The sequence below is a fragment of the Erythrolamprus reginae genome, chromosome 6, assembly GCF_031021105.1.
Source record: "Erythrolamprus reginae isolate rEryReg1 chromosome 6, rEryReg1.hap1, whole genome shotgun sequence".
NCBI classification, from domain to species: Eukaryota; Metazoa; Chordata; class Lepidosauria; order Squamata; family Dipsadidae; genus Erythrolamprus; species Erythrolamprus reginae.
The window spans coordinates 73,751,370-73,779,255 of NC_091955.1; the positions used below are offsets into that span (position 1 = coordinate 73,751,370).

The 27,886-nt window shown below is 40.0% G+C and overlaps 1 protein-coding gene across 1 annotated transcript in view; it reads right to left on the bottom strand.

The window, feature by feature from the left end:
* WASHC4 (WASH complex subunit 4) overlaps positions 1-27,886 on the bottom strand; it is a 63,653-nt gene that overhangs the window by 10,229 nt on the left and 25,538 nt on the right. The window contains exons 13-32 of the mRNA XM_070756253.1: positions 27,266-27,426; positions 26,852-26,978; positions 24,929-25,054; positions 24,016-24,123; positions 23,433-23,579; positions 23,215-23,294; positions 21,782-21,887; positions 20,022-20,138; positions 18,765-18,933; positions 18,370-18,524; positions 17,324-17,398; positions 16,910-17,014; positions 13,184-13,318; positions 12,785-12,893; positions 7,090-7,156; positions 6,410-6,496; positions 5,590-5,737; positions 4,408-4,504; positions 1,919-2,115; positions 295-394 (exon numbers count right to left, since the gene is read on the bottom strand). Of these exons, the coding sequence (XP_070612354.1) occupies positions 295-394; positions 1,919-2,115; positions 4,408-4,504; positions 5,590-5,737; positions 6,410-6,496; positions 7,090-7,156; positions 12,785-12,893; positions 13,184-13,318; positions 16,910-17,014; positions 17,324-17,398; positions 18,370-18,524; positions 18,765-18,933; positions 20,022-20,138; positions 21,782-21,887; positions 23,215-23,294; positions 23,433-23,579; positions 24,016-24,123; positions 24,929-25,054; positions 26,852-26,978; positions 27,266-27,426 (2,416 nt within the window). The remainder of the gene's footprint in view (positions 1-294; positions 395-1,918; positions 2,116-4,407; positions 4,505-5,589; positions 5,738-6,409; positions 6,497-7,089; positions 7,157-12,784; positions 12,894-13,183; positions 13,319-16,909; positions 17,015-17,323; positions 17,399-18,369; positions 18,525-18,764; positions 18,934-20,021; positions 20,139-21,781; positions 21,888-23,214; positions 23,295-23,432; positions 23,580-24,015; positions 24,124-24,928; positions 25,055-26,851; positions 26,979-27,265; positions 27,427-27,886) is intronic.

Below are 27,886 nucleotides of genomic sequence, written 5' to 3' on the forward strand. Positions count from 1 at the left end.
TTTCGTCGATGGGACCGGAGAAGGCCAACTCTCTGGGACCTAATCGGTAGCTGGGATTCGTGTGGCAGGTAGAGGCATTCTTAGGTAGAGGTACCACTGTATTATTACTTTCAATGAAATATATTATTTCATTATTTTTCCTAGCATCATTGTTCAATCTGCTCAGTGAAAAACCACACATGAATGTACTATTGCTTAAAACCTATTTAACTTATAGCTTAGTGCACATAGGAACAGAAAACAATTTGCATTTGGTACGGGAGCTCCCCAGAGAGCAGAATATTTCCTACTAACCTTCACTGTCTTTTTTATCTTGGTTTTCTTCTGCTGCAGTTTTATCTGCTCTAAAAAAAATCCTTGCGCTGCTTAGTGAGAAATAAAGCAGTTCAAATTCCTATGAGAAATGAAAAAAAAGATCTGCATGTTTTAATATGCCACATAATCACAAAGTCTCCAAGTTAAGGTGCATGAATGTATGAAACTCCCAAAAATATTGTGCACAAATTATACCCGAGTTATCAATAGTATCTTTTACATCTTTTATATACTATCAACATAAAGAATTCAAAACATACATATTAAATTTGTTTTTCTTCATTTTACTCTTCGTGCCCTGTTTAGAATGTGCTTATTTCTGTGCTCCTTTGGACATTTTCTTGTCCAAGATCGATTATTTATAATCCATTAATAAAAATTGTTCCAAGTGTCATTATCTCAAAGGGAGAAATCATGTCAGCAACATTCTGAGTAGTTAAAGGGAATTGTTTCAGCCTATATTTATTGGTATTATTTTGCATGATAACTTTTGGTATTGATTAAACCAAGGCTGGGCACGTAATTTACCCAGGGGATCACATACAAAACTGGGAATATTGCGGAGGGCCAACCCCACCCCTCACTATCCCCCCACTTCCAATGTCTCACCCCCTGACACCATTGGGACACACATAATGCACCCATGGGCTGGATGTGGCATGAGGGCTGTGAAATTAAATCCAGGTCTGGATTAAACATTAGTGATTTACCAAAAATCACTTCTAGCAAAAACCTGAGGGCAGTTTTTGAGTATTGTAAAATGATATTGCAACACTAGCACTAAATTAACAAAGGTTTTAAGATATCCTATCTTTCAGTACGCATATACCGTGATACCTTGTCTTACAAACTTAATTGGTTCCGGAACGAGGTTCTTAAGGTGAAAAGTTTGTAAGATGAAACAATGTTTCCCATAGGAATCAATGGAAAAGCCCAAAATTCACCCCTTTTGCCAGCCGAAGTGCCCGTTTTTGCGCTGCTGGGATTCCCCTGAGGCTCCCATCCATGGGAAACCCCACCTCCGGACTTCTCTGTGTTTTTGCGATGCTGCAGGGGAATCCCAGCATCGCAAAAATGAGCACTTTGCTGGCAATGGAAGTCCGGAGGTGGGGTTTCCCAGCAAATGGAGAATCAGTGAAATCGCAGCATCGCAAAAACACCGAAGTTCTCGAAACCCCACATCCGGACCTCTGTGTTTTTGCGATGCTGCGATTTCACTGAGGCTCCCCTCGCTGGGAAACCCCACCTCTGGACTTCCGTTGCCAGCAAAGCGCCCGTTTTTGTGCTACTGGGATTCCCCTGCAGCATCACAAAAACACGGAAGTCCGGAGGTGGGGTTTCCCATGGAGGGGAGCCTCAGGGGAATACCAGCAGTGCAAAAATGGGCGCTTCGCTGGCAACGGAAGTCTGGAGGCAGGGCATCCCAGTGGCGGCAGTGGCTTTGTAAGGTGAAAATAGTTTGTAAGAGGAGGCAAAAAAATCTTAAACCCCGGGTTTGTACCTCGAAAAGTTTGTATGACGAGGCGTTTGTAAGATGAGGTATCAATGTACCTATTTGATGTTTAAAAATCATTTGAGACTACAATTTAATTATTTAAAATACCTGCAAACAAACTTCCAGTCGCTTATGAGTAAGATTCATAGTCTGTAGTAACTTCTCATCTTGACTAGCGGATTGGACATTCTGCTGTTTTGCTAATGCTCTGATTTCTTTCACATATTTCTCCCGTACCGACTGGAACCAGTGGAGGGAATCAAATTCTTGGTACTGGTCCAAGAGTTTCAAAATGTAAGCCACACCTGAAAGATATGGATATTTCCACCTTATACCAATTAAAAAGCAATAATGTGCTTTGCACATTTGTTTTAAATTGACCTATTTTTGTTATTCTCAGTTTGTTTTTATTTTGATCAATGACATAACACAAGTAGTTATAACTTCAAAAAATAAAATATAAAACGAAACAATAATATTGTAGTAAAGATTACCAGGATAAAATTACAGAATGTGTTTATGCTGAAATACCTATAAAATGATATTTATAAAATACAGATTGCATTTATGAGTATTTAATTTACAGTTTACAGGTTATAAAATGCGGATTACCATTCAATAGTGGTTTTTTAATCAATTTACACACAAAACAAGGCAACCATGTGCACATCCAAGAAATCTTTATTCCTTTAAATAGAAGCCACAAAGAAAGGACAGAAAAGAAGTCGGAAAGTATGGATGCCTCTCTTTAAAAAAGGGAAAGTAAAAGGCGGGTATCAAATGCAAAAGGGCTACTTTCCGGATGTGGTTGAATCCGGTCCACAGGGCCATGTTGGAAAATGTAAGTGGCCGGCCAACATAGCTTCAGCCTGGTCTATCCAATGCAAAGGGGAAACATTGGGCCAGAGTGGCTTCAGCCTAGTATACCCAATGCGAAGAGGAAACATGCCAGCAGTTTGGGGAGTGTTGTCATGCTGACCAATTGGCCACGCCCATAGTTCCCTCTAAGCTGAGCAGTGAGCAACCGCTCACTTAAAAATCATCATCAACTCGGAGTTTTCCAAACCTGCCCAGAAGCCGAGAGGGAAAGAGTGAGAGGGAAGGAGAGAGAGAGGAAGAGAGGAAGAGAGAGAAACAGATAGAAAAAAGAGAGGAAGGAAGAGAGAAAGAAAAAGAATGGGAGTAAGGAAGAGAGAAAGAAAATCAAAATCTAGTTTGAAACTAGCTCAACTATTTAAGTGGCATTTTGATATTGATAGAGTTGCCCTATTATGAGCTCACTGTTATAGACACACAGTACAGTATTTTATTTTGAAATTCTCTGAGGCAAAACAGGGTGGGTTTTTTGTTTGTTTGTTTGTTTGTTTGTTTGTTTATTATTTCTGTGCCGCCCAGTCCCGAAGGGACTGCCGCTCAGACACTATACTTTTCCGCCCACCCCAAAAAAATATTAGAGGGAACACTGGCTACGCCTACCCAGTCAGCCACACTCAATGAGTGGTGTCAAGATGGCCACACCCACCCACTCAGTCACGCCCCCGGCCTCCTGAGATCAACTACAGCTGACGCGGCCCGTAATGAAATTTGAGTTTGACATCCCTGAAGAAAGATGATCCAGCCCAGGCAAAGTGGAAGGAAAAAAATGAGTGGGATAAAAAGCTTTCTGCATCTTTGATTTCAGCAAATACAAGATGATTTTTCCCTTCCCAATTCAGAGTTGCTGATTTGGGAGTGGGGAGGGGGGGATCATCTTCTTATTGAGTGTATAAATAGTATTCCTATATATTTTTAAATTGTTAGAAAAGGAGTTTCATACAGGAATACAGGTAGTCATCTACTTACAACAGTTTGTTTAGTGACCATTTAAAGTTATAATGACACTGAAAAAATGTGACTTAAGACTGTTTTTCACAGTTACCACCTCAGGGTATCCAGGGGGGAAAGCATTTTGAAATTCCCTGATATTTCCCTGACATTTCTCTGTAACTTGCGATATAATTAAGATGCGGTCATAAATGACATCCTACCAAACGGCTAAGCCATGGAGAAATATCGGTAGTCAGTTATGCTCATTTTTGCTTGACTCTGCTTGGCAGTGCGATCCGAGTTTTTTTTTTTTTACATGATTTTTCTCTGACTTTTAAACATTTTAATAGAGTCTGGTTTTTCCCCTGATTTATTCTGTTTTTTTCATGAATTCCCTGAGAATTCCCTGATATTTCCCCAACCGCCGATTTCCCTGATAATTCCCTGATTTCCAGATTTGCTGGACACCCTGCACCTCTGTATCTTCCCCATGATCCTGTGATCAAAATTCAGATGCTTGGCCAATGACTTATATTTATGACCGCTGCTGTGCCCCAAGGTCATATGATCACCTTTTGCAACCTTCTGACAAGCAAAATCAATGGGCAGCCAGATTCACTTAACATTTGGGTAACTAGCTAATCAACAGCAGTGATTCAGTTATCAACTGTGATAAGAAAGGTTGTAATATAGGGAAAAACTCACTTAACAAATGCCTCACTTAACAACAGAAACTTTGGGCTCAATTGTGGTCATAAGTCAAGGACTTCCTGTACTACTGTTGCACTTACCCATAGCAAAGCCGTCATCAGTAAAAGCTGCACCAACTTTGTTCTTTTTGTTCAGTTTCTCTTTACAACTGATTGAGTGTTCTATAAAATTGAGCGCCTTAAAAAAAAGAGAGAGACCAGGGATTGCATGAGGTTGCCCAAATAATTACCCCTATTTAGTAATTCCAAAATAATAACATCAAACCAGGAGTTTAAAGAGTTATTCCACTTGTACATATACTGTTCAAAAAAATAAAGGGAACACTTAAAAAACAGAATATAACTCCAAGTAAATCAAACTTCTATGAAATCAAACTGTCCACTTAGGAAGCTAACAGTGACAGTCAATTTCACATGTTGTTGTGCAAATGGAATAATTGTGCAAATGAAATATTCAGTGAGAAATATTTCATTCATTCAGATCTAGGATGTGTTGAGTGTTCCCTTTATTTCTTTTGAGTAGTATATTATTTCTGATGGCATCTCAGATATATTTTTCAGGGCACCCTGAGTTCTGGAAAATGACTTAAATGGAGCAGAAATATAATTTTAAATACAAACGTTTTGTAAGGATATTGTCCTAATATTAAGCGTCAGACCAGTGGAAATTGCAATCAGCTATTTGGCCTCAAATAATTATCCAAAATTCTGATTGCGAGGACTTCTTGCCTCACAATCTGGAAGCTGTGAGTTCAATCTTAGGTAGCGACAATCCTAGGTAGCGACAGGTATTTCTCTCTCTGGGCACAATGAGTAATTGTCTGCTGTGAACTCCGCATAGACATCAGGAAGGGCAGCCCGCCAGTAAACGCTTAGCTCCAATCAGTGGCCCCAATCCCACTCCAATTGCAAATTGTTAAAACCCATCACTTAGGTCTGTAAACCCACCACCCAGCACATGCTCTTCCACTGGACAATCCCAGTGTAATGTCTTCCATGTTGCAAATGGATGCTTCTCCCCTCCCCTCAAATACTAGCTGCCTCAATATGGATACATTTTAAAGGTGTGGTCACTTTCCTATTTTTAAGTCAATGGAGGATGTTTTCATTATGACTGTTTATTGCTCTCTTTGTGAACCACCAAGAGCCCTTCAAGATTGCAATGGGATATAAATGGGTTAAGTAAGTAAAATAATTAAATATCACTTAATAATAAAATAAAAACCCAATTAATAAATAAATAATAATAATGTAAATACTAACCAGTGGGGGAACAATGATATAAAAATTGCGTAGATGCATGTTCTTTGGACTGCGGAATTCAGGAGCAAAGACATCCACAAGCATTTTGAAGTATTCTGTACCTTCTGCAGAGCTGCAGGTGAGATCACTAAGTACAGAATCCAGCTGCCTGCAAAGCAGAGATATAGCAATAGTCTGCAGGAAAAATGTCCTGGTCCTATGGGGTTTTATGGATGACCTATTCTTTTCATAATAATTGCATAAAGAAATTAAAGCTGTTTGTTTCATGATGATCTTTAGCACTATTTTAAAGAAGTATTCAAATCACCCTTTTGCTACCTTAAAGCAGCTTGCCTCCTTTTGAGACCACAGAAAATATTTAACATATTCTTTTTTTTTTTAAAGCCCATCATGGCTGGGTGGGGAATTCTGGGAGTAGAAGTCCACAGATCTTAAAGTTGCCAAGTTTGGACATTCCTGATTTAGAAGGTTAACTGGAATCTGAGCTTTTGAGAGCCAACTTGCCAATTTTGTAAAACTTATCATAGCAAATACAGCTGTTGGAAATAAATTAAAATCTTTCAAGCTGTATTTGCCAAATAAATAACATGCACATCTTAAAAATAAGTTGATATCCTCAACCTGCTAAAGGAAGAACCGAGTTTGCGGAGAGGGGTGGCATATAAATCCAATAAACCATATAAATCCAATAAACCTATCATGCATTCTTTTATCACTAAGCAATTTAAATACAATCGCTGTGATTTTTTAAAAATACGCACTTCTAATTATTTAATATACAAATATCAGCTTGACAACAGAGTACTTGCATTACAATTACCTAGCTGCTTGTTCTGTCTCTTCTGACAGGCCTTCTTCTTTCACAAGTTCTTCAAAGTTGACAATATCTTCAAGGTCAGGAACAAATCTACAAGTTTTGTTAGGTTTTCATATAATTAGACCTTTTAATATATAGATGTATGTATATAAATGAACAAAACTTTTCTATTTTAAATGCTGTATTTCTACTCCAACCTTATCACAAGCTAGTTCATATTTTATTACCAAATAACACTGCTTTGATCTCAAAAAAGTACTTTTGTAATTTATTCTACATCAACAAGGAGGCTTATTTCTAGCTACCACATTTTCCAAGTTTGCAGGTATCAAGTCACAAAATGTGACAACACCTGACCACACAATTTCTATATTTACCATCATTAAATGCTCTTTCGCATTTTGTGCCCTTGTTATTATTTACACCCAAACTTGCTATCGTGTTACTATAATTTTTATAATTTACAAGTATGAACTGTCTAATTATTTAAAATGTAATACGAGTACGCAATTTTAAATGTACTAAACAGTATACCAGTATAATACTGTATATTCAAACAGAATAAATACACCCAAAGGATTATTGCAATATATGTTAACTGCAAAGAGAAAAATTGAAGCAGTAAGATCTGCAAAAGATGTACAACAACATGGACAGACAAGCTAAAAAGTATTGGTGAATACCTAATTGCACTGCTACAGCAATGAAGTCCACCAGATCTTATCATCCGTACATAGCCCATCGCGTTCCCTTTAAACAAAGATAGCAATGTTCACATTTATATTACAGAAACAAATATAAATAACTGGAATACTAGTAAGATGAATTTTATCATTTGCTAAATAAACATGCTGGGCATATTTATTTATTTATTTATTATTATTTATTTATTACTTAGATTTGTATGCCGCCCCTCTCCGAAGACTCGGGGCGGCTCACAACATGTAAAAACAAATCATAAGCAATCAGACAAATTTAAAATATTTAAATATTTAAAAAAACCCCATATGCTAACAGTCACACACACAGACGTACCATGCATAAATTAAACGTGCCCAGGGGGAGATGTTTCAGTTCCCCCATGCCTGACGGCAAAGGTGGGTTTTAAGGAGTTTACGGAAGGCAGGAAGAGTAGGGGCAGTTCTAATCTCCGGGGGGAGTTGGTTCCAGAGGGCCGGGGCCGCCACAGAGAAGGCTCTTCCCCTGGGGCCCGCCAACCGACATTGTTTAGTTGACGGGACCCGGAGAAGGCCCACTCTGTGGGACCTAATCGGTCGCTGGGATTCGTGCGGCAGGAGGCGGTCTCGGAGATATTCTGGTCCGATGCCATGAAGGGCTTTAAAGGTCATAACCAACACTTTGAATTGTGACCGGAAATTGATCGGCAACCAATGCAGACTGCGGAGTGATGGTGAAACATGGGCATACCTAGGTAGGCCCATGACTGCTCTCGCAGCTGCATTTTGCACGATCTGAAGTTTCCGAACACTTTTCAAAGGTAGCCCCATGTAGAGAGCATTACAGTAGTCGAACCTCGAGGTGATGAGGGCATGAGTGACTGTGAGCAATGAGTCCCGGTCCAGATAGGGCCGCAACTGGTGCACCAGGCGAACCTGGGCAAACGCCCCCCTCGCCACAGCTGAAAGATGTTGTTCTAATGTGAGCTGTGGATCGAGGAGGACGCCCAAGTTGCGGACCCTCTCTGAGGGGGTCAATAATTCCCCCCCCAGGGTGATGGATGGACAGATGGGATTGTCCTTGGGAGGCAGAACCCACAGCCACTCCGTCTTATCCGGGTTGAGCTTGAGTCTGTTGACACCCATCCAGGCCCCAACAGCCTCCAGGCACCGGCACATCACTTCCACCGCTTCGTTGACTGGGCATGGGGTGGAGATGTAAAGCTGGGTATCATCCGCATATTGATGATACCTCACCCCATGTCCTTGGATGATCTCGCCCAGCGGTTTCATGTAGATGTTGAATAGCAGGGGGGAGAGGACCGACCCCTGAGGCACCCCACAAGGGAGAAACCTAGGAGTCGACCTCTGGCCCCCCACTAACACCGACTGCGACCGGCCAGAGAGGTAGGAGGAGAACCACTGAAGGACAGTGCCTCCCACTCCCAACCCCTCCAGCCGGTGCAGAAGGATACCATGGTCGATGGTATCGAAAGCCGCTGAGAGGTCAAGGAGCACCAGGACAGAGGATAAACCCCTGTCCCGGGCCCGCCAGAGATCATCCATCAACGCGACCAAAGCGGTTTCCGTGCTGTAACCGGCCCTGAAACCCGACTGCTGGGGACCTAGATAATCGGCTTCTTCCAAGGACCGCTGGAGCTGGAGTGCCACCACCTTCTCGACAACCTTCCCCATAAAGGGAAGGTTGGAGACTGGACGATAGTTGTTAAGTACGGCTGGGTCCAGGGAGGGCTTCTTGAGGAGGGGGCGCACAAGCGCTTCTTTATAGAGTGATGGAAAAACTCCCCTCCCCAAGGAAGCGTTGGTAATCTCCTGGGCCCAGCTCCGTGTCACCTCCCTGCTGGCCGAAACCAACCAGGAGGGACACGGATCCAGTAAACAGGTGGCGGAACTCACAGCTCCAATGGCCTTGTCCACTTCATCAGGTGTCACCAGATCAAACTCTTCCCAGACAGGTGGACAAGTACGTGCCCCAGTCACCTCGACTGACTCGTTGTCAGTCGACTCTGTTTTACAATTGGAGTCGAGGTCGGGCCGAATCCGAGCGACTTTATCAGCGAAAAACGTGTTAAAGTCCTCGGCACTACTCTGCAAGGGCTCCCCAACTCCCCCCTGATTAAGAAGGGAGCGGGTCACCCTAAACAGAGCGGCCGGGCGGGATTCCGCTGATGCAATCAAGGCGGCATGGTACGCGCATCTTGCCGCCTTGAGCGCCACTTTGTAAGTCTTAATAAAAGCTCTTACAAGTGTTCGATCAGATTCAGACCTACTCTTCCTCCATCGCTTCTCTAGACGTCTCTTCTGGCGTTTCAACTCCCGGAGCTCCTCGTTGAACCATGGAGCTCTACGGGGTCTAGCGCCACGGAGAGGTCGCAAAGGCGCAATCCGGTCAAGAGCCTCTGCTGCAGCCTCGTTCCAGGCTTTCGCAAGAGACTCTGCCGAACTGTGGACAAGTGCCTCTGGAATAACCCCAAGCGCCGTCTGAAAGCCCTCTGGGTCCATCAGGCGTCTGGGGCGGAACATCTTAATTGGTTCCGCCTCCCTGCGGGGAAGGATTGGAGCCAGGAAGTCAAGCCGTAGTAGAAAATGGTCTGACCATGACAAAGGCACTGCTTCTAAGCCCCTTAGTCTCAGACCATTACTCAATTGCTCGGAAAGGAATACCATGTCGGGTGCGTGCCCCCCTTCATGAGTCGGACCCTGTACTACTTGAGTCAGGTCCATGGCTGTCATGGTGGCCATGAACTCCTGTGCCAGCCCAGAGGTTTCGCCGAGTGACGGCAGGTTGAAGTCCCCCAAGACAATAAGTCTTGGGAACTCCACCGCCAACCCGGCTACCTCCTCGAGTAGCACAGGCAGGGCTTTTGACACGCAGCTGGGAGGCAGGTACGTGAGAAATAAGCCCACCTGAACCCCTAAATCCAACTTCATCAAGAGTGACTCGCAACCCGCAATTTCCGGAGCAATGAGTCCACGTAGGCAAAGGCTCTCCCTGGCTATAATAGCCACTCCTCCCCCCCTTCCCTGGGGTCGAGGTTGATGCCATATCTGAAACCCAGCTGGGCAGATTTCAGAGAGAGGAACACCTCCCTCTGGGCCCAGCCAGGTTTCAGTAATACATGCCAGGTCGGCCTCCTCATCCAGGATCAGATCCCGGATGAGGAGAGCTTTATTTACCACCGACCTGGCATTAAGCAGCAGCAACCTGAGCCCAGGGCCAGAGTTACACTCATCACCAGTACCCAAGATTGGGCTCACGGAGCCAGAACAAGGGATCGTTATTAAGCAACGGTCCCTCGTTCCCCTGGAACGGCTAACTCCGCGGCCCCCGCCATATCTGCCTCTCCCCAGCAACACAGGAATATTCTGACCCTCTGTCTCCCCAGAGATTAGTGCCCCCTCCCCTCCCGCCTCTCCGGCGTCAGGTGGGCAAAGTCTATCATTCATACTGCTTCCATTTATCACATTCATACCATAATCCCACCCGCCCCAACCATTGCATTCATACCAATCATTCGTCCCATATTTACCCCAATCATCCATTAATTACAAAACCCCCTAATGATATTAAAATGAATTAAATTAGTAATAATTAAAATACTAATAATATATATCACAATATAAAATAGGAATAAAAAGTTCATAGATTAATAGTTAATAATATAAAATCAGAGCTTAGCTATTAATTAAAGTTGGTAAAGTGCAAAGTTCTAAAGTGCTAAAAATATAGGAATAATTAAAAAATCAACTATCCATCAAGCCAGCAATACTGACACCAGTTCTTAAAGGTGAGTTCTGGGGGGGAAAAGAATTGATCAGGGGAAAAATGTTGTTGAGGGAGAAATCTTGGCATATTGTTGTTAAGTTTTTGGTGCCAGCCACTGCCACTGGCTGGCACTCTCAGGTCTTTCTCTGGGTTCTCAGTCACTTCCTCTCCTCTGCTCTTACAATGCTTCCAGGTCTCCAGACCCTCTGCAGTCTTATGAGGTCTTAATAGAAACTCCATGTGGGCTCAGTGGGGCGAGCTTCAGGCACAGCCTCAGTCTCAGTTCCTCTTTCCTCCTTCCTCTTTCTTTCCTCTTTCTTTCCTCTCCTTCCTCCCACTAGTTCATTCCTCCATAGTCCCTCCGGCGCCGGGTGCTCCCACCATACAGCTCCTTGGCGTCTCGGGTCTATGCAGTGGGGGGAGGGCAATTTCAGACGTCGCCCCTCTTTCTCCCCTCTCTCCTTTCCTCTCGGTGCACGCTCTCTCCTCCCGTCAGCTGTCCTTCCTTGCACACTCGAGACCCCTCCAGGGGACCATCAGCTTCAGGAGACCTCCTCCAAAAAAGACTTCCCCCGGAGTCTGGGTCGTCCAAGCCAGTTGTTTCTTGGTTTGCTCCCTCTCCCTCTCCCTGGCCGTCACGGTCCTCCACTCTTCCCTTCTCCGACTCACCCGACTCACTCTCGGCAGCGCGGCTCAGTTGTAAATAGTTGTAAATAGTTGTAAATAGCGGCCGCCATTCCTCCGTGTCTCCGCCAACCCGACTCCAGGCGTGTTCGTGGCCAAACTGCTCGCCACCGCCACGAACACCGCCGAATCTAGGATTTCTGGAAACGGGGACACTTCGCCTCCCCAGAACTTCAAAGCAGTTGCTGACTCAACGGGGGGGTTCCTATATTTTCTTTGATGTTTAGCCGTAGTCCGGTGGAGCTATATTCCACCCTCCTCCTCCCACCGGAACCGAAACCGGAATATTTAGGAGAATGTGTTCTCTTCAGCAGAATTAAACAGTATTATTTTCTAATAATATAATAATATAATATAATAATAATAACTCCAGAATGCTGGCTGCGGAATATTTTCAGCTGTGAGAATTGGACCATGTTGTGGTCGCCAGTAGTCTGAGCAGCTGTTGGCAGAATCAGACAGCAAGTAGGCTGGGGAGGAACCTGGGCCAGGCTTGGAGTCTGGAGAAGACTCGGTGCCAGAGGCAGGGATTCAGCTGGGGCTTCCAGAACCTCCAGAGGCTGGCATGAGTGAGGAAGAACAGAAGGAAGAAGGCAAGAATGGTTCCAGAGAAGGACTATTTGGGAGTAAGGCTTGGGGCTAACTGGCCCCTCCAATAGGCTATATAAGTGAAGAACACGGATGGGTGAGTTGCAGGAAGCAACTCTGTTCATTTCCAGATCTTGTCTCTGTTCCTGTTTGAACTTCGCAAAGGTTTCCTGCAAACTGTTTCTTGGCAGCTTGCCAAAGAAGAGCATTGTTTGTGCGGGTTATCTGCCTTTCCCTGAAAGATTGTTCCTTGGGCTTGTTTGATTTTGCTTGAATTTATGCCGGCTGCTAATGACAATAATTAGCAGCCATTACAAAGAAAAGACTTGCTTTACTTTATTTGAACTTAGGATGACTGCTAATGAAAACAATTAGCAGCGGATTCATAAGAAAAAGAGGTTTGAGAGATACTGTTTGTGCTTTGTTGTTATCAGGAAGCCTAGGTCATAAGAAACCATGAGAAAGAATGAATGCCAAAGACTCGATTCCCTGCCATACCCGACTTCTTACAATACATCAGTGTTTCTCAACCTTAACAACTTTTAAGATATATGGATTTCAACTCCAGAATGCTGGCTTGGGAATAATGACAGATAATTTATTTATTTATTTAAAATAATGACAGATAATTTATGCTCATACCTATTTGGCTTATTAGTTGCCTGAATTGGTCAAGATAACTCTGTCCGTCTGGTGTTATCCCAAGTTTTCTGATCCCCCGATTGAATTTCTCTGCTCTCTCAAATGGGTACTAGAAAAAATTTGATAATACATTAAAAACGAATATTGTTTATGAAAAAGTGATATCAAGCCCTTTTGAATTGAATGTCCCATGAATTGAGGCAGTTTTCTTTTACTTTATTAATTTCTATACTCTTATAAAAAGGAGACATATATATTATTATAATGAAGATTAGTTATATCTAGTTTACTTATATGGGCCTCATTTTCAAATGAGCCAAAATACAGGATTGTGTTCTCAGTGAATTTAAGTTAACACTTTTCTCAAAAAAGAGAACCATGAATCTACAAGTAACATACCTTATGATCATTTTGATCCTTAATTTCCCTAAAGAATCGTATATCTTTGATCAATCTGGATTTGATGTGCTCGTCATACATAAATTGACTAAAGATGTAAAATTTCTTTCTCAGAAACTGGTATGTGAAATTTACCTTAAAAATATGAAACAAATAAAACTTTTTAAAAATTCTATCCCTATTGATAAATGCAATATTTCACACTCATCGCAATGTCCAAATACTTGCTTATTGAATAGGTGCCATTAAATGTGAAGTCATGTTAGCACTAATCCTCAATTTTGCAACATGCCATCAGTATGCACATACTATGTGGAGTGGGAAGGTGATATCATTAATTCCTCTACCTTTTTCGATGCAAAGTATATGTAACCACACAAAAGCAGTGTTAAGTATGCAATAATAATAATATGTGAATAGGTCCTGAGACTCAAATGTTAGCCTTATTTACAATTCCCCAGTTCTCCAGAAATGAATAAGTTTTGTTACTCAGAACTATTTATATCCAAAATTATTTGTTAAAGCAAACTACAAAGCTCTCACTTATTTGAAATTAAGTTTTTTAAAAGTTGTACTTCTGGAGGCAAACAATCTGCTCCTGCTGATGCACCAGTTAATCATCCCAAATTGGTAGGCAACACATTAGTAGCTGTAAAACCAAGAGCAATAGCTTAGACTTAAGGTGCACCGAAGAGACAAAAAACAGCTATTTCATATATCTGTCCTGATTCTATTAACTGGACTCCTTTTAAATGAAGATATCGCCTTGATAGTAACCACCAAAAGATAGTAACCACCTTTTGGTAACCACCAAAAGATAGTAACCACTTTGACTATCCACTGGGCAGGAAACAAATTGAAATAACAACAGCCGCAGCAATACAACAAATGGGTTTGGAGAAATGAGACTAGCTTAGGCCATAGTGGCAATTCTGATCCCTTACGCCTTCCTATAACTACTTCGTATAACTAACACTAACCCTAACACTTGAATTAACTCATTAACCCATTCTCACATCTCAAAAACAGCCTGAAAAAGATTGCTTCTGACTATAGTTGATATTCAGTGATTTCTTGCATGCATCTGCATGCCTCTTCCTCCAGGAATGATTATTTATTTATTGATTGATTGATTGAATTTATATGCCGCCCCTCTCCGTGGACTCAGGGAGGCTAACAACAGTGATAAAAACAATATATAGCAATCCAATAATAAAAGAACTAAAAACCAGACATACATACTGACATACCATGCATAAACTGTAGAGGCCCAGGGGGAAAGAACATCTCAGGTCCCCCATGCCTGACGGCAGAGGTGGGTTTTAAGGAGCTTACAAAAGGCGAGGAGGGTGGGGGCAATTCTGATCTCTGGAGGGAGTTGGTTCCAGAAGGCCGGGGCCACCACAGAGAAGGCTCTTTCCCTGGGTCCCGCCAAACGACATTGTTTAGTTGACGGGACCCGGAGAAGACCCACTCTGTGGGATTACTTTTAGTAATTAGTAATTAACAATATTTTACTTTCAGGGATAGACTGCTAGTTATCCAGAAGAGATCAATTTGAAACTAGAAAGCTAAAGCAAAAACTAGAAAGCTAAAGAAAGCTATGAAACACTCAACTGATGTTGATATGAAGTTCCAGACCATGGCTGTTCCTTTGTGGCATGCCAGAGGGCTCAGTATTCTTCCCACTCCTTTTTAATATTTACATGAAGCCCCTGGGTGAGATCATTTGCCATCATGGGTTGAGTATCATGACTTGATGCTCAACTTTGTATCTCCACCCCTGATGATTCAAATGATGCTGCCGCTGCTCTCTTGTGGTGCCTAGAGGCTGTAGAGACCTGGATGGCAGGACCGATGGCTTTGGGTGCATGGAGCTTTAAGACCCAAAACTTTTAACGTCCTTGAATGGGGTTGTGATACCTCAAACAGAGCCAGTCTGCAACTTGGAGGTTTTTCTGAACTTGTGATTCCTATTCAAAGAGCAGGTGGCCGTCATGGCTAGGAAAGCCTTTGCACAACTTCGGGTTGTGTGCTGGTTGCACCCTTTCCTGAATTGGGAGTCCTTGCACTCGGTCATTCCAGCTTGCACACTTGGACTATTACAACAAGCTCTACCTGGGTGTACTCTTTGGGAGCATTGGGGAGCTATATGGTGCAGAGTGCAGCATGGGCAGTTCTTGGGCTCCCTAGAATTGCCCATGTTACACTGATGTTCTGCAAGCTGCATTAGTTGCTGTTTGCTTTTGAGTCCAATTCAAGGTGTTGATTATCACCAGGGGTGGATTGCTATTATCACTGCTACTGGTGTGCTGCGCTTGCAGCTTCAGTTGTCTTGTGTGCGCACACGTGCTATGCACCAGTGTCCCCAGCGTGTTTTTGCTTCTGTGCATGATCAGGAAGCAAAAATGCACTGAAATCTTGTGCGCAAGAGAGAGATTTCAACCATTTTTTGCTTCTGCACATGCACAGAACAAACGAACACATAGAAACATAGAAACATAGAAGACTGATGGCAGAAAAAGACCTCATGGTCCATCTAGTCTGCGCTTATACTATTTCCTGTATTTTATCTTACAATGGATATATGTTTATCCCAGGCATGTTTAAATTCAGTTACTGTGGATTTACCAACCACGTCTGCTGGAAGTTTGTTCCAAGGATCTACTACTCTTTCAGTAAAATAATATTTTCTCATGTTGCCTTTGATCTTTCCCCCAACTAACTTCAGATTGTGTCCCCTTGTTCTTGTGTTCACTTTCCTATTAAAAACACTTCCCTCCTGAACCTTATTTAACCCTTTAACATATTTAAATGTTTCGATCATGTCCCCACTTTTACTTCTGCCCTCCAGACTATACAGATTGAGTTCATGAAGTCTTTCCTGATACGTTTTATGCTTAAGACCTTCCACCATTCTTGCAGCCCATCTTTGGACCCGTTCAATTTTGTCAATATCTTTTTGTAGGTGAGGTCTCCAGAACTGAACACAGTATTCCAAATGTGGTCTCACCAGCGCTCTATATAGCGGGATCATTATCTCCCTCTTCCTGCTTGTTATACCTCTAGCTATGCAGCCAAGCATCCTACTTGCTTTTCCTACCGCCCGACCACACTGCTCACCCATTTTGAGGCTGTCAGAAATCACTACCCCTAAATCCTTCTCTTCCGAAGTTTTTGCTAACATAACATAAATAACACTAATCCCAGCGTTGGGCTACCAGGCAGAATGCTAAATTGCGCTCACCGCTGCAGCTCGTAAGTTCTTGTGGGACCAGCGTGATTTTGCTGCTGCACGTGGGGAGGAAGCAAAATCGTGCATGGAAGCGCAGGTGCGCCAGTGTTTGGGTGAGGGGGTTTTCCCTTCTGCGCATGCTGAAGCATGGGCGCACCTGCGGCTCCTTGAGCAATTTTGCTTCCTCCACAGCTGCTGCAGCAAAATCGCGCTGGTCCCGCAAGAGTTTACGAGCCACAGCAGCGAGTGCAATTTAGCATTCCGGCTCGTAGTCTACTGCTGCCTAGCCCCCAAGCTCATATATAACTTCCTCTGCTATTGTAAAAGATGGGGTTTCCCCGTTGCCCACGCAAAGGGGAAACCCTATCTTCGGCTCCTCGCTGCTACTGCACTGCCGAGCAGAATTTTTCTATTATGATTAATATGTGCTCTGTGCTGCTTATAACACACTTAGTAAAGCAATCAATACTAAATCACATAACAGTACTTACCGTTGTGTTCATGATTCCTGTGCCATGTGTTCGAATTGAATTCGCTATGTGTGTTATATTTATTGTGTTCAGATGTTTGTTATTGCTAATTCTTTCAATGAAGATCTGCAATGACAAAATTGTTGAAGAATTTCAACAGTAATTGTAAGGATAACTGTTATTTTAGATTTTAATTATTAGATTTGTTACCATGTATTGTTTTTATCACTGTTGTGAGCCGCCCCGAGTCTACGGAGAGGGGCGGCATACAAATCTAATTAATAATAATAATAATAATAATAATAATAATAATAATATATATATATATATATATATATATATATATATATATATATATATATACATACATAAGTTTATATATAATTTATATAATTGTTTCAGATATAATTGGGGTTTTATCACTTTTTCCCTTACCTGATTATTGAGATTGTACAAGTATCGGGATACAAATACATGAATATTTCTCATAATTTCCAGAACATCCAAGCCCTGAAACAAGAAGAGGTAATTTTAAAATCCAGATAAAATTATCTGAGAAACTGGCCAGCCAATCCAATGAAACAGGACCAATTCCTTCCAGATCTTGTCTATATGGTATTGTCTTCCAATGGGATTTTGGAAATGGGCATTTTTAGTTGCTTTCCCCCAAGATCTGGTCTGCTTCTTCCCTCTTCAATTTTAGGAAAACAATTGAGACCTGTTCCATTTCATCTAGCACTGAAACAATGTATGTTATGGTTGAAGACTAAAATTTGGCAATTTGGTATGATTTCTGTTTCTTACTTTGATATTGTTAATATTTGGAACAGAAGGCATACAAATAAAGAATATTTAAATACAATGAATAAATGTAACTGTGGAAGAAAGTTTGTTTCAAGCTAGAAAATGTATTCACTTATTTTGGAACTGGTATTTAATTTCATCGCTGAATAACAATTGATAAGCAATCATAATAAGAATATACTTCCAAAATGAGAAAAATATAACATATCAAAAAATCCATGCAATTCTATTACATGTCTGTTGCATGTAAACTCAGAACAACATATTTGTTTATATATATATTGAAGAATATTCAACAAGAAGTCCCATTTAATTGTCTGTAACCTAATAATAATATTCCCTAATAGAAAGGAAGCAGGAGCAATCTGTATAAGCGTATTTATTTACTAATACCACTAGGTTTTAGGGATAAAATAAATACTCAGTGATAGAGCCACACTCTGTATGAGTTCTTGATTTTTTCTTAGCTCATATTAAACTGCTGCATTTTAAATTTTATGTTTGAAATTGTTTTTAATATTACTTTTTCTTTGACTGTAAGCTGCACAGTCGCTTTGGTTAACATATAATTTTAATTATCAATTTTAATAATATCAATGAATCTATCAATCATTTCATGAACCAACTTTCAAATAACCTTTTTAAAAAACAGAACAATTTCTTTGTACATTTTATACCTGTTCTAAAGTCTGGCTTGGAAGATGTGCTTCTGCCATAATTAAACCATAGCGCTGAGTCGCTAAATTCCTCATTTCACTGTAGGTGGCCCAATCATGCAGAGCTACTGTGGTTAGATTGTAAAAAGTCTTGTCTAGGTAATGAGTCACATGAGCTGTAAAAAAGAGGGGAACAGATTATTTAGCCCAATTAATATGTGAAAAACCTACTTATTCCAGATATTTCATTCAGCATTAAATAATGGAGGAAATGCCCCATAAAAGTAACTTCCCAAGTTAGTTAGCTTAAAAGTTAAGAAACTAAAAACAAATCAAATGAATTTTGGAAATGTAACAATAGCAATAAATAAACCAGGCAGAGTCATACAGGTAAAAACAAACAAATAAATGTCTACCTTTGATATCTATGAACCGATTAAAAAAGCGAATCGGGTTGACAGAGAAGAAGTGAGCAAGATCCTTCATTCCAACTTTGAATGGATTTCGGTCATCTAGTTTTAAGTGCGTGTGTACTGACAGGCGCAAATCCTTTTCTATTTCTTTGCATAACTTATCTAGAAGATGCTGCTCGAAACAAAAACGTTAACCAAGTTTATTTGCAGAGGATGGCATGTCTTAAACCTTAATAGATAAGAATTCTATAAAGCAATACAAAATTGCACCTTCATAATGAACTGGAAGAGGAAAGGACTCTGGCAATATTTGAAACTTGAGTAAGAGTTGGCAGCCCCCATAAAGAGGCAGGGTAGAGAGGAAAAATGAATTTGGCATATTCTGATGATGAAACTCTGAAATTTTTCACCTGAAAAATTATCCACTTCAAAATGGCCTTTTATATAAAAATGTAGTCTTGTTAGTTATGTGCAGGTTCAAACCTGCAAGAAGTAAGATAATTTCTCATAAGCGACCCCCAATTTGGCAAATACTGTAAATATTTATGATACACATTTTTGCCTTGTTTTCCACAGCCTAATTTTTGGTCACTGACAAATAATTTTATTTAAACAGTATATGCATTAATTGCCTATCACAAGTTCCATCCTAAGAGCCAAGAGGGAGGAGACAGAGGATGGAGAAGATGAGAATAGTTTGAAAGGATATAGATATTCTTGTCTAAATGAAAACAATAATTGAAAAATGGCTTTAAAAAGAACCAAATAAGCACATTTTTCTTTAACCTCCAATAATTAAGAAGCAAATTTTATTAACTTTAACAACCTGAAACTATCTGTACATATTGAAATTGACCATGATTGATTGAAAGAATAATATTAAAATATTATTAAATTACTTATAAATATATTTAATATTACAACTCTAATACAGTAAGATATTTTTCTACAATAAATTACATCTTCTTATTCTTTAGCTTACCTATATCTACTTATATCTTAGAAGAAGAATTAATCAGTAGAACAACTTAGATAACCATTTGTCGGAAGTGGTGTAGACTTTCCTGACCAAACAGGGGTTTGGACTAGAAAGCCCCAAGATCCTTTCCAACTCTGTTATTCTAAAATTCTATTCTAAACCTACAGTTACTAGACCACTGTATATTTAACTTTATATAGGCCTATTAATCCTTAATAGATTTCAATACACACTCTTTATATAGATATAATTTAGAATAAATACAATATATGCACTCTAACCTTATTGAAAACATCCATGATTTCTTTGTCATAGCTTTCTAGGAGTATTTCAAAGGAATCCAAATGCCTTGAGTGTATCATAGCTGGTACAGAATCCCGCAATGCTCTAAACATATACTGAAAAAAATAATCCAAATAAAGAATTTGGGCAACTATAAATATTCACAAACACTAAAAAGTAAACAAAAATAATTCAAAATCCAGATCATAAATGGTGGCCCCCTAAAAGTAAATTTTAAGGGTTTACAATTAGAAGAATGAGTTTCTAAAATCTTCCAACTTGCATAATCTGTTTGTGTTTCTCCCTGTTGTATTTCCAAAAGATCTGAAACTATCAACTTGTTGATGAATTATAATTTCATTAATGTTAACTATGTTCAATTAAAATTACAGTTTTATAACTATGGCTTGTTTTATCAAGCATAATTAAGATCAACAACTCTCAGAATTCCCCAATCAGGATGCTAGTGTACATTACACAAATCAAATTACCGGTAATCGTTATCCACACATCTTAAAGTTGCCAAGGTTGAGAAACAATGTTTATAAACATGGAACGAAAGCTACTGAATATTTTGTCACAGCTTTGCTTTGAGAGGATGAGCATGTAAACCCAAGTTACCTAACCCAATTTACTCAATCCTAAAAATTATCCTACTCAGCCTCAGGTCCCAACTTCAAATCTATCTACTGTATCATCTAAGCCACAGATGTCAAACTCGCGGCATCACGTTGCCGTCATGTGACCCCTCCCAACATTTTCCCCCTTCATGGAGCTGGGGTGGGTGTGACTTGCGTGTAATGTATTTGGCCCACAGGCTGCCATTTCGATACCCTTAATCTAAGCTATGATTCAAGAAATAAATCTAAGACATTCTTAGTCTCCTTTCTTTTTCTTCCTTTAATTTTTAGCTCCGTAACAAACTATATTGCATATTACTATATTTTAAAATATGTAGGATGGACTTGTTCTTATTAATTAACAATACTTGAAATTGCATTAGAATTACAGGTAGTCATCGACTTACCTGAAACCATTTCTCTAGTGACCATTCAAAGTTACAATAGCAGAGACAAAAGTGATTTATGACCATTTTTCACACTTACAACCATGTCAACATCCCCATGGTCAGATGGTTCAAATTTGGGCACGCGACAACTGGCATGTATGTATTATAACAGTTGCACTGTCCCAGAACTATGCGCTCACCATTTGTAACTTTCCCGAGTTTCCAACAAATCAACGGGAAAAGCCAGAATCCTGTAACCATAGTTCCCTGTAAGCTGAGTTGTGCGCTGGAGCACGGGAGATTTAAACGCTCAGCCCTGAAGATTGCAATTCTAGCGCACAGGACCGACCTCTGTGCTAGAATTGGCAAACTGTGGCTGAGATTTTAAATCTCCCGCGCTACAGTGCACAGTAAAGGGGGAAAGGCGGGAAAGAAAGGGGCGGGAAAGAAAGGGGCTTTCCTTCCAGCCCCTTTAACCCTTTCTCCTTCTGGCTAGGATGGGTAAGTCCCTTACCACGGGGGGGAGGGGGGGTGTTGCGGAGCCGCCGGACCGCCGCAGACACTATACTTTTCCGCTCACACCGGAAAAAAATTAGAGGGAACACTGCCTGTAACCATCACATGATTCACTTAACAACTGCCTTGCTCACCAATGGAAGTTTTCGTCTCAATTGTGGTTGTAAGTCAAGGACGACTAGCACAATATCTCTCTAATTTTCCTGGCTATTTCAGATTTAATGTCTTACTTACATGTAATCTCGCAGCATCCACTGCATTTTCATAAACATCATCCAGATAAATTGGAAATATCGTTCGGTGCCAGTACAAAAAGCAACAATCACACTGTGCTTGGACTCTAAAATGGAAAAATTAACGTTACTAAGAAAATAAATGTTCGTAATTCATACAGAACTAACTTCAAAAAGCTGTAGGTTTACTCAGAATGAATTTTACAATCTATCTTCGTAATCATAAGAGACAAAACTTGACTTCTAAACAAACATGCATTTGTAGTATTCCTTGTGTAGATAAAAAGTCATGCCCAGATATCACCTGAAGCCGCACATGAGGGCTTGGTTCACATTATGCTGTTAGCATAAATTAGCATGCGTTTTGCTCAGGCTTTGCAATTACGGATTTCTGGGTAGATCTGGATGATTCAGGAAAAGTTCATGTTCTCAGGAACAGACAGTGTTGTATGAGATCATCAGAAAGGATGAGCGTGCTAGCTGATACCATCACAACAAATTCCTTTGCCTAGCTTTCTCACAAGTTTCCTGTAAACTTTTAACATATACCTGCAGCCTTATCTATGATCTACGAGACCGCCTTCTGCTGCACGAATCCCAGCGACCAGTTAGGTCCCACAGAGTGGGCCTTCTCCAGGTCCCGTCAACAAAACAATGTCGTTTGGCGGGCCCCAGGGGAAGAGCCTTCTCTGTGGCGGCCCCGGCCCTCTGGAACCAACTCCCCCCAGAGATTAGAATAGCCCCCCCTTCCTCGCCTTTCATAAGCTCCTTAAAACCCACCTCTGTCGTCAGGCATGGGGGAACTGAGATATTCTTTCCCCCTAGGCCTTTACAATTTATGCATGGTATGTTTGTTTGTTTGTATGTATGTTTGGTTTTATAAATAAGGGTTTTTTAATTGTTTTAGGATTAGTTTTAGTATTGGATTTACATGGTGCTTTGTACTATTGTTGTTAGCCGCCCCGAGTCTACGGAGAGGGGCAACATACAAATCCAATAAATAAATAAATAAATAATTTGGCATGCTCATGAATTACAGCATCATGTAGAACTGCGCATGTGTATTAGCTGGATTAGGTCATAGAGAACAGATTATTATAAAAAGGTGCTATGTGAAATTAGTTAGGATGTTAGGTTTAGTTAGGATAAGTTAGGATAAGTTGCTTCTTTAGGCTCTTTCGGCTTTTTGGCTTTCTCCACTACTAAAGTAAGGCCTTTGGCTTTTTTCACCTTGCAATGATCTTTGTCTATCTTTGAATTCTTCGCAACAACACGCATTCTCAGGGGTTCTGACTTCTATTTTTAAAGCTCAATTTTATAGTGAAAATATATCAGTCTACAGCAAGCATCACTATATGATAAGCCTTCTGCCACACCACCCTAGCCTGAGTATCTGAGGATGTAAGACTTTTATCATTTTATAGCTTTATTTACCGTTCCCTAAGTTCACTGATTAAGGCCAACTTTTTCATAACTACTTGTAGAGGAAGGAGTTCTTCATCTTTAAATGTTTTCTGGAAAAAAAAAATAGAGGCGCAAGCTATTGGTTGCATCAATGGTTGCTATCAAACTAATATCTGCATCAGTCATTAACCAAAAAACTCCTTATATTATTGCTTATAAACAGATAAGGAAGGGATGGTTTCACTTACCATTTGTGTGCCCACACTGAGGGCAAGAGAAATTATGAGTCTCCTCTGTTTTGTGCTAGGGCCGTTGAGGGTGTTTTCAGCCAGCACAAGAGCAGAAAGTACATCAAGGCGCTGCTCACTGTACTTTTTGTCAGAAATTACTCTTTTCTTTTAATGATAAAGATAAGGATAAGGGGAAGGGACAAAGAAAACCAGCATTTTGGGATTAGTAATTCAGAAAGCTCTTAAGACAGTAAACTTTATTTCAGAGATTGACAAATATATTTATTTTTTAAAATTCCAAACTAAACCAGATTTAAAGCCAAAACAAATTAATCCAGTAGTTAAAATTTACGTACCAAGTTTTCCCAAAAATAAGACCCTGTCTTATATTTTTTTGGACTCTGAAATAAGTGCTTGGTCTTACTGCCATGCGCTCAAAAGCCCAATTGGGTTCATTATCAGGGGATGTCTTATTTTCGGGAAAACAGGGAACTAGCAAATCAAAGGATCTCTTATTTGGCATTTCCTATAAGGAATAATTTATTTAAACAACAGTTTGTCTAGTTTTTATAATCATTTAAAATTAAAATTGCTTTCCTACCTTGGCTACAGCAATGGCATTGAGAGCCTGATATTGAAGATGCTGAATTATATGTGTGACCGAATCAGCAACAGTCATACTTCTTCTGTAAAATGTATATTCTATTGCCTGAAGTTGTGCAAATTTCATAGCACAAAATAAAAACAAAAGTTGATATCAAACTCTGCAATTAATTGGTTAATCAATTTTCACTTATTTGTCTCATCTGCATACAAAAGGTCAAATTTAAAACAAATTTAATTAAAACTAAAGAATATATGATTTTTTTTTCCAAATTAAAATATATAATTTCTATCACAGTATGAATTTTTGAAAGAAGCATCATTAATTTATATTAACAAATCACAAACTATGGTAATATTACAAAGATTATGCTAGATTTTTAGATATCTATGTATTTTTATATGTGTTCCATGAATGAGTTAGACACAAGAAAAATTAGCTAAACCTTAGCATGAATTTGGATTTGGATGTAAAATTTTAGCCATCCTCTAGAATTAAGAGATATTATTTTACTAAGATCAAAGAACGCAGCAAAGGATTTAAAAAAAACCATGCAACCACAGAGATATGTACACCCTAAATGGAATCAGACAAATACGTGTTTGTAAATTGCCATTTACTAGAACTATGTAATGTTTCACTTAACCGAATATTACTTTAGATTGTGAATAGCTGTTTGCAACTCTTGAAAGCATCTTTAGAGGTTGGCCATGTGATCCTATGAAAGGATGCAGCAGCTTTAAAGAGCACAGACAGCTGCTAGATTCATATGCTTGCGCAGTCTGAAGAACCATATTGAAGAGTTTACTGTCCTGTTTCATCCTATGTCATCAATTAAATATGAATCACTTATCCTACAATGTCATTTGAAGAACCATTGTTGATATGGTATGCAAGCACCTCGACTTACTTTGAGTAGTTCCACAAGCCTGCATAATGCTTTAACTGAGGTTTTAGTCATTGGCTTCTGCATTGACATGTGCAGATTCATTGTAGTTGTGATTATGTTTCTAAGGCTGTAAGCATAGAGAAAGCCCTAAAATGAGAAAAATGAATCAATGACATCCTCCTTGTATAATTATATATTTACATATCTAAAACATTTGCCAGTTTCTCGACTCTTTGTAGATAAAGTCAATGACAGTGACCACTGCAATCTCTTCCCATATTCAACAAGACATCTTATGTCCTATGAACAAATTGATTCATATACTTCCTGGTTCTTCTGAAGATGGGCAGTTAATGGTCAATATCTTGAGAGGAGGTATTTTTTGTGATTTTTTTGTGTGTGAAGAAAGCTGTAGTATACTTTCTCCTTAAGAAATCTTCATTCAATGCAACCGTTTCATAACCTGACCTAACTTCTGTTTCCAACTTTCAGCTGTGGCGAGGGGGGCGTTTGCCCAGGTTTGCCTGGTGCACCAGTTGCAGCCCTATTTGGACCGGGACTCACTGCTCAGTCACTCATGCCCTCATCACCTCGAGATTCGACTACTGTAATGCTCTCTACATGGGGCTACCTTTGAAAAGTGTTCGGAAACTTCAGATCGTGCAGAATGCAGCTGCGAGAGCAATCATGGGCTTCCCTAGGTATGCCCATGTTACACCAACACTCCGCAGTCTGCATTGGTTGCCGATCAATTTCCGGTCACAATTCAAAGTGTTGGTTATGACCTATAAAGTCCTTCATGGCATCGGACCAGAATATCTCCGGGACCGCCTTCTGCCGCACGAATCACAGCGACCGATTAGGTCCCACAGAGTTGGCCTTCTCCGGGTCCCGTCGACTAAACAATGTCGTCTGGCAGGACCCAGGGAAAGAGCCTTCTCTGTGGCGGCCCCGACTCTCTGGAACCAGCTCTCCCCAGAGATTAGAACTGCCCCCACCCTCCTTGCCTTCCGTAAACTCCTTAAAACTCACCTCTGCCATCAGGCATGGGGGAATTGAGGCATTCCCCCTCCCTCCCCCGGGCCTATACAATTTATGTATGGTATGTCTGTGTGTATGTCTGGTTTAATAACGGTTTTTTAAAAAAAATTTAATTTATTAGATTTGTTGTGAATTGTTTTATTGTATGTTGTGAGCCGCCCCGAGTCTACGGAGAGGGGCGGCATACAAATCTAATAAATAAATAAATGAATAAATAAACTTTCCTTTTTAGGAACACTTGTTGAGGTAATGAAGGAAAGACAACTGCAGAACATTCTGGAGTAAGCAGGCCATCCAATCTTTTTCAGTCAGAACTGAGACTCTCTGAAATTGCCGGTGTCCATAGTATTATTCCACATAATTTACATTAATTAAAGATCAGAGTCCAATTTTGAATCAATGATAATATTGTTCTAATTTTAAAATTTTAGTAATATTGATATATTAAAATATATTTTGGTGCTTACACATTGTATTTCTTAAGGCAACTTAGTTATTTATAGATATATTATTTTATCAAGTTAATTGATAATTCTCTTCTTTTTCCAGTATCTTACAAACACATAGTTTTATCTGTGATCATTTTATGGAAGTTTTTAAAAAAAATTCTAACTTGAGATTTATAATTCTATTTGTAATAATATATTTTGTATCATCAATGATTGCAAAAAATTCTATTCATTCATAACTTCTAAGCCATTTGTTCATAGGCTGTGTAAGATGGGTCTGATTGTATACTGTATAGACAAAGAGTCCTCAACCTTGGCAACTTTAAGACTTGTGGACTTCAACTCCCAGAGTTCGGGGAGCTGAAGTCCACAACTCGTAAAGTTGCCAAAGTTGGACACCCCTGGTATAGACAGTATTTTCTTATTGTCTTTTTTAAAATAAGCATATACATACCTGTATAAAAACATTGCATCTATTACTGAGATCTTCAGCAAACTTATCCATCCTTTGTTCCCTTGACAAAAGAGATTCCATTTTCATCATCCAGGAGCTCACAAATACATAATAGGTTTGCGTCTCTCTAAGAAGAAAATGAATAACACTTCCTTAAACATTTTGATATATACTAGGCAGTGCTGGGTTCTAGATTAGATAGCCACTGGTTCATTTGTGCGCAAGTGGGCGGAGCCTCCTGCCGCCACTATCGGTTCTAAGTCCGGGAGCAGCGGTCCAAACTGTGAGCAACCCACCATTGATATTAAGATTTAGAAGGCTAAACGTTGATTTGAAATGGTGTCTGAATTCAGAAACAATGGCTTGTTTCTACTAAGATAAAACTGAAACCAAATGTTTACTCCCCAAACTTACTTTGTAAGCAACTGAGCCTTTTGCTGCAAAAAACTTTCTCTCTGCAATTTAATTGCATGAAAACTTTTTCTGTCCAGAAGCTTGGCAACAGCTGGCATCTTCTGAATCAAAAAGTTGTCAGCAAACCAAATGACATTAGCTGTTAGTGTGATAGCCGGCACCTATAGCATTAGCAAAAAATTTCAAGTAAAAGAGAGAAAGAAAAAAAGTATTTTAGAGTAGATAATAGATTTTTGTTACAAATGCATTCCAAGACCCTTAATGAACCATTGTTTTACTATACAAATTTTACAATTATAAAAAGGTTCAAATTTTACTTTCATTCTTCTGCTAAGCATTCCAAGACATAAAAAATAGGTCTGATCTCAGTCTCATATTAAATAACACCATTTCATCCCCCAAAGTTATTTTCCCAGCATTTAAAAATAGTCTTGATCCTATATAATATTTGCAGAAGAAATATGGGCATGGAAACATCAGGCATTTTAATGAGATAAATGAAAAGGAGATTTGATTACATCCCATACTAAGGCTATTTATACGTCTAGATACTTTTGTGAAGGAGGGACTAAGCCATGCGTGAATAAATAATAGCTCACACTGAAATCCACAGAAATTTGT